Raw genomic sequence first — 13,185 nt, forward strand, 5'->3', positions numbered from 1 at the left:
TACTTCGAACTGGAACAATCTTTCGGGAGCTTCCTGCCTCTAATATCAGGTATCTACACACAATGCAATTACACTCCTCTTCTTTGCTACTTCGTCACTCTTTTCTTCCCCATCATTTTCCTTGTCACTTCTCTCTTTCTCTCCTACTTTCTCCCTCTTCCACACCTTGCCCACATTTCCTCCATCCGCAATTTGGGCATTCCCAATTTCCGGGCCAATGAGAATCTAGGATTGTTTTCCGACGACTTCCGCTAATCAAACGTAATTGTAATCTTAATTCCAGAATTGCATTGCAATAGTGAGCCTATCACAGTAGGTATGTTTACTATTGTACTAACAACATATTTATGGTCTATTATTTCTTGGGAGCTAGATGCCTTTAGTGGACTAAGTTTTATGTATTTTAAGACGAAGGTATCTTAACTAAATCCAATTAAATATTATTCTATTTCCATGAAGATAATGAAGAGTGGTTGCAAAATGCATTTCTTCTGAATATACAATATGTCTGGCCATGCAATATGGCATTCTTGTTACAATCTGTTCATATATATGAACAAATAACTAAATATGAAGAATATTCAGAATTGACAATTGATTCTGCATGTGCTGGTATAGAATTTCATTTTCAAGCTGAATGTCGTTTCTCAAGACGTGATTTCACAAATCTATAAATATCTCAAGAGAAATTTCAATATAAAATTCTGAATAATACAATATATCAATGCGATTTATGAGACATTATTTCTCAGGCTATCTAACACGTACACAAACGACTTCACTATCAATAAAATGCTTTCAGCATTGATTCATCATTACATTTGATTCCGTCAACACGTAATGCATCAAATTCATATTAGATTTTACTTTGAATGAATATCCTAAGGAAAAAAAACAGGAGTCTTACTTGTAGAAAAACAGGAGGAAGAGCGTGAGGAAAATTCACGCCACGCCACGTGATGCTTTTCACTAGTTTTCCTCTGCTATATTACGACAATAGGCTAATGCTATTACGCTTTCTTACTCATGAATAACAGATAATTTAAGACAGGCTCGCTGTCAGCAGGGCGTCGCCATAATAAGCCTAGAATATATATTTCTTATGTAGAGGCGTACAAACATGAAGAATATTTAGTTCCGTTGCATTCAAACATCATGGATGATAGCACAGTTGTAAAAGTATATAAACAATTATACAATATGGTGTAAGTGTACGTTCAGGGCCAACATACCTGTCATCAAATTTTTGGTTGGGATCGATTTAGTATGTTATTTCGAGCACAAAATCACAAAAATTAAACGGCGGTCACTATTGTTTTTGAAATAAACTAAGTTCAAAGTAGCACAATTTTACATGCATTTAACCTATGAGTAGCATCCATTTTGATTATCGAAATCATCAAATTATGATATTCCTAATCTAAGTTTTCCTAACCTAAGCTTTCCTAACCAAAACTTTTCTAACCTAAAGCTTTTCCTAACCTACAGCTTTTCCTAACCTAAAGCTTTTCCTAACCTTAGCTACTTATGGCTGCTTATTTATGTTTATAAAATTCATTCATTCATTTATTGTATAAAAGACTATAATCATAATACAATTATTACATTGGAGGAGAAATTAGGCTGAGCCTGTACTATTTCTCTCCAAAAATGTTCATAAAATGTTAATGTTGTCCAAGAGTTAAGGTTATGTAATCACACACTGCTTTGTCACTTGATTTTCGGTCCAGGAATAATGATGATTCGAAAATTTTGAAGATTGACGTTATACTCTAAATGAATCACAGAATGTATCACAATAAATTGAAAACTTTAGAAATATTGCACTTATTTGAAAAATTTGAATTCAAAATCAAAAACCTACTCACTATTAGTTATTTACAGCTGAGATGTGATTATACACTTCTATATGGATCAATAAAACAGACTTATAAATCTCATAAGGTTATGAACCAAACAAAAAGAGTGAGAACGGACAAGAATAAGACGAGAAAGGAGAAAAAGATGAAGAAGGAGTTAGGTCCTCTCTGCCACACAACCCTTACACTGATTGTTAGAAGAGAAACTGAGTGAATAGATGAACGAATACGCTACTTAATTGCAATGTAGAATGTGACTTTATAATCTTGAACGAAAGAAAACTCTAGCCAACATGATAGTAGAGTGTAACAAAACATTTTTGTCCAGGAAACCAAAGACCTCCTAAGCGTTCTAGAAAGTGAATTATGAGCTAATGCTCTTCTCAAGGACCCTCCCTTGCAAGGGACGAGTGATAAACCTGAAACGAACCAGATGACCACACAAGCGACTCGGGGTATGCGATACCCCAGCCTACAGGTTCAAGGGAAATCAGAACCCTCTTTGCGGTCTTTGGAACTCGAAACTATGCAAGCAACACTCGAAATCTGTTGCTAGTAGGTACATTAGGGAAATCTCTGTTCAGTGTCAATAGTTGGGGGAGATCCATCAACCAAAAATTCCTGAGGAGTGTTTTATGAGGAGTTCAAGGTATCGATAACTGTCGGCAGATTGTTTGTTTATGCAAAATGATCTGTGGTAGGATTAAGATTACAGAGTAACATCTGATAAACATTAGTTTGCTATCCTTGTCTGTCATTGGAAGAAGCAGATATCCTTCTCAAAGCCACACCGTTGCCAAATTGTTTGCAGCCTACTGCCTACGTAGATTATGAAATTACCAGAATATTTCATCTCAATTATAAAAATGTCTAATAAAATCATGATTTCAAAAAAATGGAATACATATTTGAGATAAAATTGATCATTAATAAACAATATTATTTATCAATCACAATAACAATCAACAAATGACATTAGATCAGATTTACTGATATTATTCTAACCACAGCTATCTGCTATAAAAGGCATTGTCAAAAGAGAATTGGCAACAGTGCCTCACTATTATTCCCACCAACTTTATAAAGGGAGTCTTACTATAGGACAATATATGTTAATATGCTACATCATAGTGAAGGCCTACTGATTATGAAGACTACATAACTGATTGCAAAAGCAGTCTAGTGTACTTGCAATGAAATTAGTATCAAAATACTTAAATGAATTCAGTACAATTCACCTCGAAAATATTTTTTACAAGGACTTATGGTCAATAAACATTATAGCAATATTGTGAGAGCAGCCTACCACAGTGAAAAAACTTAAGCCAAATTTGTATAATATCATTCCAAAAGATATTTTGCAAGAACTAAATATGATTGAACCGAGATTTCTTCATCTTTAAGCGAATTTGTGGTCGCATTCAGTTTCACTGTTAACCACATCAAACACCACGAAAACCATATAAAACTATGGGAATTTCCAACAGTTAGTAAGATTCATCCCAGCATTGATTGAATAGGAAGCATTGATGTTATATGTAAGGAAAACTGACGTTTTAAAGTGAATCTCACCATATCATCCTCATCCAATTAGCCTACATGATGAGATTCAGCGCTCGTCACTTTCCATCAAAACTGTTACACAATCCTAACCGAAATGGAAAGAACAAATTTAAAACAATAATAGGTAATGAAAGGAGAGTTATGCTGGTTTCCGCTATATTCAAGGAGAAACTGCCAAATGGAATTGGAAACATTCGCTCATATCAGTATTGCGTAATTATTATTGGTTCAATCTAATTGATTTTGCTTGTCAGTAGAATTCTAATGTGAAATATACATGAGAGAATAATGCGGTTGCAATCAAGTATGATAATATTGTGAATGAGAAAGTACACGCATTTCAATTTCAGTAGGCTAAAGGTAATGTATGATGAGAAATTCAATTGCAAAAGCATCATATTTGTTGTAGTTTGTGGAAAGTTAGGAATTTCTCTTTGATTTGGTTTTCAATGTATTCAAATTCAGAATTTCTTGTATGTTTGTAATGAGAATGGACACAAACTATTATAAAGGAGAAGAAGCCTAACCTATACTTTATACGTTTGTGGAGAGTTTGGGATTTCTCTTAGATTTGGTAACCAATGTATTAAAATTAAAATTGTTTGCTTGTAAAGCAAGACCAGTAAACTATGTCTCAAAATTCGGGGGAAAATAACAGTTTTGGGCTCTGCTGCCTGTTGTCTCTCTCTCTCTCTCTCTCTCTCTCTCTCTCTCTCCTCTCTCTCTCTCTCTCTCTCTCTCTCTCTCTCTCTCTCTCTCTCTCTCTCTCTCTCTCTCTCTCTCTCTCTAGTTAAAACTTTTACAATATTTTATTTTAAAATAAATCCTTAGTTGAATTAATGAGATTAACGTTTTGGTGGAGAGTTAGTGGGAAGGATACTTCGAATATTCTTTCCGAAGAATGGACATTGATATGTCCAAAGCTCCGCCAATTTATGTGGATGCGTAAAAATATTATCTATTTTATCTATAGTTATTACAAATTCCTTTTTTTCATATCATATACAGCTCAATAATTATTTTCTTAATTTATATTTCGTAAATTCATCTATAATTTTGCTGTATTGTAAGCTATTGTATGTGAGTGTATAAGCCAGAATATATTGTAATCTACATAAAGTACTCAATCAATCAATCAATCAATCTCTCTCTCCACTAATCATTTCAATGAATTGTGTAAAATAGTATATAAATAAATGAATTCGTATAGGTTTGTTATCAATGTTACCAGAACTGAATGAAAGGATTGCAAGTTGACTGTGTTAAGAGTAAGTTGTAGTTGATAATTTCAAACTACTTTGAGTTGTAGTTGATTACATAAATAGATTAAACATGAGAAGAAAATTAGTTTGTCCAGAAGCTTCTGTAATCCGACCGACCAGTAGGAGCCGCTTTCATTCCCACGATAACAACACCAGGACTGAGCACTCATTTGCCTGCACTTCACATGTCTCGAAAAGCGACATGCACGAATAAAACTGTCAGAGCCACTGTTCGTTTCCCTTCTTATCTGGACAATTACCTATAATCAAGCCATATTATGCACGCCAATTTACTACGACAACAGGTGAATGGGAGCGCAAAGCCAGCCGGCGAAGAAAGTGAATTTGACCTCCAATTCCATGAGTTTCTAAGCTTAAAACGAGGAAAATTGTGTACATTGATTATCGGCTTGGATTGATTTCATCTGGAACTTGTAGGTTCCCAAAACACACTGTATATTTAAAGTTTTTAAGAGATCATGTTGAAAAATTTGATACAGTATTGAAGTTTCACTTTCACAACAGTACTTTGTGAAAAACTTGAGAGAGTTGAGAGAATAAAGGTGTACTTCCAGGGGATTACAGAGTTCTGATTGACAAATTTTTAAATATGATGATACTTTTCACGTTGGTTAAATTCAATTGGATTGTCGTGGAAATTACACTTTATATCCTTCATTCAATCAAGGATTATTTGGCATGTTCAAGTTATATGATTTGTGGTAGAGCATATTCAACCTAGATATATTGGACTACAGATGAAAATTACTGAGATATTGCATTTATTCAAATACTAATGAATTAATAATTATTATTATTGAACGAAAATCCAAATCAAATGCTGTAAATCACCCCGAAGACTTCTGATACTGCAAATATTGACAACAGGGTAAACTGCTAGATGGAAATTCGATGAATTGGATCGAATAGTTATCATATCGAGTATATTATGTCGACTAGATGAATTATATTCTTTATACAATTAAGGATTATTTCATTATTTGGTATGTTCAAGTCATATGATTTCGGATTAGAGCTTACTCAACCTAGATATATTATATTCTTTGTACAATTAATGATTATTCTATTATTTTGTAAGTTCAAGTTGTAATGGTAAATTGTAGTAGAGAATATACCTAACCTAAATGGCTGCAATAAAGCAATAAATTGGTACCTAGCATCAAGGACATGAGAAGATTATTTTCGAATCACAACAAAGGATTAGTTACACAGTAGCCTCATATGCGGTTGATGACCCTTATGAGAAATTGAGAAGAAATTAAAAAACGAAAGAGATTACCAGAATAGATGGAGTGTGATACACAATCCAAAGAGCTGATACAAGTTGAGTAATAAATTGACCGAGACTTTCTCGTTGCCAAGGGGAACAACAAAACAACCAATAATAGACTTCAAAACTGTTCTGATCTGTATAGATTAATTTCATTCCTCATTGTAGTCTCTATGTTGTGATAGGAAGCGCTGTATTGATAGAGAATCAGCTAGCTATCTAGCTTCAATTAGACGTTTGGAGGAACATCGTCTCTTCTTGTTTTTCTTCTTCTTCTTCTTCTTCTTCTTCTTCTCTTCTTCTTCTTCTTCTTCTTCTCCTTCTCCTTCTTCTTCTTCTTCTTCTTCTTCTACTCCTTCATTCACATTCGGAAACAAACTGAGTCAAATGCTACCCAAAATTGAACCGCAGATACTTAAATAAATCTCGTCTTGTTCAAATAATATTCTACATCTTGAAATTAACTTTCATCTTGGGACATGTAATTTAGTGTTCGTAATTTAAAGAGTATGATGGAAATATTCAAGGTGCGACAAAAATTATCATTTGTATTCAATTATTCTATTCATATTAGTCGCAGTTCAATATTTGTAGTTCGATGCAAAATATTCACATTGTGAGGATACAACAAAATTTAATTAGGTGGTTTTTACGGACGAAATACTCAAGAAATGGGGAAGTACAACTTACAAAAACCGTCAAGATTACTCACGCAATAGCTGATTCTTGCTTGATAGAAATCACTCAATACCTGTAACAAGAAAGAAATCATTAGGAACATGTTGGATAATATTCATAGAAATCATGCAATTTATAAAGTTACACTTAGTTCAAGCTATTCAAAAGGAGATTTAATTGATGGGTTTTACTTTTTATTCCCCAATGTTGACAACTTCGAAATAGCGTGAGAGCTGAAGTTTCAGATTATATTTATCGAAGAAGAGAGATGTAGGAGTTTTTTGTGAATTCAACAAGAAAGTATCATTCATTATATTGAGTGATAAAATATATAAGAGTTTATGACGTTATTCTTTATATTTAAATAACGATTAGCCTCCTGCTTGGCATCAGTCGATAGAGCATGAAATATTTTGATATAATTATAAAAATTAGGTCGTGGTTTTTTAATAGGATATAGTCTCATAAAAATCTTTATAGGACCAGGTATGAGCTTCCCCTATAACTCTTGTAATTCATTAAAAATAAATAAATAAATATATATATATATATATATATATATATATATATATATATAATATATATATATATATATATAATATATATATATATATATATATATATATATATATGATACTTATCCTATAGTGTTGAGGAATTAAAATAAATTGCACACCATAAACAATTTGATACATATATTAACAAATATTGCAAAAAATAGATCAGGGCAAAAAATATAAAGAGCGATAAAAATATATAATATAAAAATAGAACAATAATTGAAATCAGTAAAATATCACAGGCTAAATATTATTCTCTAAATTTATAGCACGAGACGTTACCATGTGCTTTTATCTTTTAATCATATGCATCCTTTTGCATGTAGCCGCGATATAAGCTTGCTAATACTTGTCGACTTGGACAATTCTATTAAAAATAGGTTCCTTAAAATCAACTTGATGAATTGGCAACCAATGATCCAAATATATATATTAAATTCTCTAGTATCTAGTAGATTTCTTTGTAATGAATATATATTTTATCTCAGGGTGCAAGATTCGGCACCTGATGGAATAAGTAGAGCAATTCATCTAGTGAATCAGAGCTACAACAAACTATCGCAAATTATTGTAAAAATTAAAGATCATATGAATATGTATTAATAGCCTAGATTTTATACTTCTTTGATTTATTAGAATTTTCTGAAATGTACTGATTCATTATTCCTTTAATAAAATACCTTTAATACTATATTTACTTGCGCAAGTATTTTTTATTAAATTCTTAATTTATAAGAAAACCCTTTCGACGAGCTAGCTTTGATTATTAGATAAATCGAAGCACTAAGGGCGCCCATCACTAATTCAATTTTCTCACTCACGTGTCGAAATCTTCTTATGAGCCGCTGATGTCGATCCAACTCCTGGTGGTCCTGGACTATGGTAGCCGGAATCGTCTCTTCCAAGGGGTTACAAAAATTATTTAAAATTGAAAATGACTTCTGCTTTATAAGAGCATCACAAAGTCTCATAAGAAATTTAATAATTCAAACTAACTTTAGCTTTTACAAGTTATAGCAAGGTATTACGCTCTAAAATATTTAGGGTCCTCTCATGGTGGCATTTGGCAGGCGAGTGATCGTTCTCCTTCCTCAATTTTACAATTCTTATTTCCGACTTTCAAATTTACATAAAATTTGAATATCCTAGTCCTCCGCCATTTAAGGTTCAAATAGACCGTACTAAAATATTAAATTATTACTTATGTTGTATGTTTAATAATTTCTTTGCCGTCGGGCCTATCCATAACATAGACTATATAACATTTTTACATAAATCCCAATCATTTATAGAAATATATATAATATTTTTGAATTGGCATACTATTGCCGCCTATTAACTGCCATTATGTGATTGGTGCATGCAAATTGTTTCAGTATTCATGCGCTTGGTAACCTCCTATTTCCTGGATACATTTAATTATTTTTATTAGGTTTTTTAAGTATGCCCTCTACATGCTAGTTAATTTTCTATATATTACTATTTATTTCATGCATCATAATAGTTAGCCACGTGACCTTTTGTTCTTCCAAATTGCATACCGTTTTGCTGCAATAGATCTCTGCCAAGGGGTTTGGTCAGATTCTACGTTGCATGGCTCGATCGATCGTTAGGTCGCCGATCACTGAATGTTTTATGCCTAACCTCAATCTTCAATATTTTATATAATATTATTTATTAGCGAAAAATTATTTCAATTCCTTTTAGGCTATTGTACCGTTTAGCCAGGACAAGCTGATGCTATCTAATCTTTATGTTATCTCTTTGGCGATATTAGCCAGTTACTTTACTCAGACCTATTAGTACTTCAGCTAGGGATTTTTATATCTACCCAAATTTCAAATATGTTACAAGTTATAAGCCATTTAGGGGAATTCAAGTATCTTATCACAATAACTAGTGGGAATAGCAAGTAACAAGAACGTTATTTCAAGGACTTCCAATTTATGAAACTGTCAGTTGGGAGCTTTAAGAAATAATTATGTCAATAAACCAAACGATACCTTTATAAAGCCATTATCAATAAACAAGGAGGAATAACTTATCTAAACAGTAAGAGCCTACAGTTATCTCACAGTACTGTATTTGGATAATGAGAAGGGTAAAAGAAGAATCTAAAAGAAGAAGGATAGGCCTGAATAAGGAATTTCACCCCTGAATAGATTCCCAATTTTATGCAAACCACTGTTGAGAAAACATGTGATATGCAACAAATATAATATATATGGATTCAACCCATTTTTACAAGGATAGCTACAAATTTGAAAGATATATTTATGATTTCAACCCATTATTACAGAGAGGAAAACATTTTTTCTCAACAGTGGAGCAGAAGAATTCCGGCATATGAACCACACAAAAAATCAATGCCAGAAAGTCGGAAAACGCTGTGACAAAATGCAGAAAATTACTACAGCGAGACTCACTTCACCATTGTCAGCATTCCTTATGAATATCTTTAATGCCCCACATTCAACCAACGCTGACACTTCAAGGTGAAACTCAGTATACCACTGGGGGAAACCGGACTGAAAGAAAAGTCTTCCTTCACTGGCATCCAGCCCAGTCATAATGGGGCATGATTGCAGTGGTTATCACACAAACCAACCCCCTAGCATTTACACCCCCAGCAATTGCACCCCCTTGGGGGGAACGGGGTGAGACTGAGGGGAAAGGAAGCCTGATTCCAACGACACCCCACTCATCATACGAAATACCGCCTTAGAGAGAGGGTGCAAAAAGAATTTCATCCTGAAACAGATGTTCAACAGAGCCTGCTTCTGTTCTAGATGACATTTGTGACTGCAAAAAAGTCTGGCCGAATAATGTATGCTTCTGGTAAAATAAAATAGGGAAGGATCCAAGAAATGAAGCGATATTTTGTTTTTCACGATAGTATCACTATAACGATTTGTATTATTAACAGTTATTTATAGGTGCGTACAAACTTAAGCGCCACGAACACGCACATTTCACTTTTCATCAGCTGGTACAGATCTGTATTTTACTGTTCCTGTACAAATACTGTATTCAACTGTTTCTGTACAAATACAGATATAATGAGAATAGCATCAGCTAATAAAAAGTAAAAATCACTTGTTCGTGGCTCGTAAGTCTGTACGCAACTCAACATACAGTATTTTTCACGATATTGTGAATATGAATTACAATGAATTTTAATATTATTCAACAGTTGATTTGTTTATTTATTAGTAGTGTTTTCTATTCGAGGGTCATTTTGTATTTTTTTAGTAAGAAATACGAAATTTGTATGCATCTATGATGAGACCGGATTTATTTGTGTATTATTTATAATTCATTTATCTACTTAAAAACAGAGGATTGGAGAGGACAAACAGAAATCTGGAGAGAACTGTATGAAAGTCGAAAGTCTGATGAGATTCTAGAAAATCGTGGTACTTTTGTAGGAAAAAATAGTTTATAAGTTATTTTAATTAATCTTGCAAGGAACCATGCAAATTGAGCCAGGATGGTGAGAAACCAAAGCCATTTTGTAACCAGAATTTAGTGAACCGCGACTACTAACCGCTTGAAGAAGCACAAGAAAAAAATAAGATGGAACTCATTTCTGCAGGAATAAGGAAGGAAACTATCGAATTGTTTAGAAGAATTTATACTTTTTGATGATGAATTGAGAAAGATTAAGCTCAATCTGTACAGGCAGTTTGTCTAATAACAAACTTCCTCTTATAATGCAGACTTCCTAGCAATAATATTCAATATCAGAGAACAGCAAGATCACGAGAGGAAGTAGATGATTATAAAAAGAAGGAAGAGCAAGAGAATATCAATTGGAAAATTCAAAATATAAATAAGGCAGTATCCTTATAAAACGAACAAATAAATAAGACTCATTGTAGAATAGACGAGAAATGAAGGTATTCTCAATAGACATAAAATTTTCATGGATTTAGGTCTGTATATTTTATCTATGATTGCTTACTATCAGTGTTTATTACGAACGGATGGCGCAAATCTTCCATTAATAAACGGAAATGATGAAGAATAAGTGGGTGTCACTCACTACCTTTCACCATAGAATAAAGCAGTATATTAATTTATATTATAGAAGTTTTCTCTGCATCCACTTATCATTCACCTCCATCTCCTTCACATCTTCCTAACCTGCCATGTATCACCTCAAAAATATAGTAGCAAACAACACGTTAATCAGTGAAGATACTTAATGAAGACAACAATCCAGCCAAACCATCAAACGCGATCAAGGGTAAAGATAAAACAGCCGATTGAAGAGACCGCGCGGGTGTTGATAAAAATGAAACAACAACAATGAGAGACAAAATAAGTAGAAGAAGAAAGAGAAGAAGAATAAGAAGGAGAGAGAGAGAGAGACAGAGAAGAAGAAGAAGTAGAAGAAGAAGAAGAAGAAGAAGAAGAAGAAGAAGAAGAAGAAGAAGAAGAAGAAGAAGAAGAAGAAGAAGAAGAAGAAGAAGAAGAAGAAGAGAAGAAGAAGAGAAGAGAAGAAGAAGAAGAAGAAGAAGGAGGAGAGAGAGAGAGAAGAAGAAGAAGAAGAAGAAGAAGGAGAAGAAGAAGAAGAAGAAGAAGAAGAAAAAGAAGGATAGAGAAAGAGAAGGAGAAGAAGAAGAAGAAGAAGGAGGAGAGAGAGAGAGAAGAAGAAGAAAAAGGATAGAGAGAGAGAGAGAAGAAGAAGTAGAAGAAGAAGAAGAAGAAGAAGAAGAAGAGAAGAAGAAGAAGAAGAAGAAGAAGAAGAAGAAGAGAAGAAGGAAAAGATGTGGAAGTTGGGAAGAAAGGACATTGGAAGAGATGTGATCACGAAGCGGCCTTGTCATACATTCCTATTATGGAAGAGCAAGTCCAACTCCTTTGCCATGGTGAGTTTCACTTTAAACTGTCAGCATTAATTGAATGGGAAGCATTCCAACTCTGTAAGGAATATTCGCTCACTATACCATCAGACCCTCTCATTATAAAATATATACGAATGACAGCTACAATTTATCGGATATTACGTCCAATATAATATAGTTATATTCGGCGCTATAGCCAATAGGAAACAAGCACTTCCTCCTCCTCCAATCAGGGGCCAGCTTCCTAAAGTGAGAAGGCGCCGCCAACTGACCTAGCACTTCTACTACTATTCTACACATTTTTTCACAATAAAACAAGTTGGTATTCAACGACCTTCCTAAAATCTAAAATTAGATGTGTAAGATTACGTTGGAGGCGCCTGGATGGATTCACAAGGTGGGAGGATTGGGAGAGCTTCGTGAAATGGCTTGGAATTTATGGACTTTTGCACTGTTTTAAGAGGACAAAATAAATCGGAGAGTGTGATGAAGTCTCAAGGAGAGGTGAATCATAAATTACATAAGAGAATACAAGAGCATCATGGAACCAACTTGAAATTTTATGATCTTCTCCAAGTATCAACTCAAGGAAAGGTGAATCATAACTTTCGAATACTTCAAATTTCACCTTTATTCGGTAAAACCTTTCTGTGTTGTAGTCGAAGCTATGTTATAATAAAGGAAAGAACTGGCTATACACACGTACGGGATAGGAAATTCACGAATGACGCATCATCACGTCTGAACTACTTAACTTTGACTGATTAATTGACATTTTGCATGTATAGATCCTTTATCTACCTAGGATGTTTATAGGCATATCTTCAACTCTTCAAGATTAATTAAATCGTCAAGTTTATAGTCTGTCAAGTTTTTACTTTCCTTGCCCTATTACCATAGGTAAGGAAAGTATTGCTTTCCGAAAAAATTAAGGTACCCCAATTTCTATATTTCTATACGTTTCAAGGTCCCCTGAGTCCAAAAAAGTGGTTTTTGGGTATTGGTCTGTATGTGTGTGTGTGTGTGTGTGTGTGTGTGTGTGTGTGTGTGCGCTTCTGTGTACACGATATCTCATCTCATCAATTAACGGAATGTCTTGAAATTTGGAACTCAAGGTCCTTA

At 33.7% G+C, this 13,185-nt stretch overlaps 1 protein-coding gene across 1 annotated transcript in view; it reads right to left on the bottom strand.

Annotated features, from left to right (window-relative positions):
• The window catches only part of LOC111050083 (triple functional domain protein), a 463,117-nt gene that overhangs the window by 191,503 nt on the left and 258,429 nt on the right, over positions 1–13,185 (bottom strand). The window contains 1 exon segment of the mRNA XM_039431097.1: positions 6,688–6,726. Coding sequence (XP_039287031.1) covers positions 6,688–6,726 — 39 coding nt within the window.

The sequence above is a fragment of the Nilaparvata lugens genome, chromosome 6 (assembly GCF_014356525.2).
Source record: "Nilaparvata lugens isolate BPH chromosome 6, ASM1435652v1, whole genome shotgun sequence".
NCBI classification, from domain to species: Eukaryota; Metazoa; Arthropoda; class Insecta; order Hemiptera; family Delphacidae; genus Nilaparvata; species Nilaparvata lugens.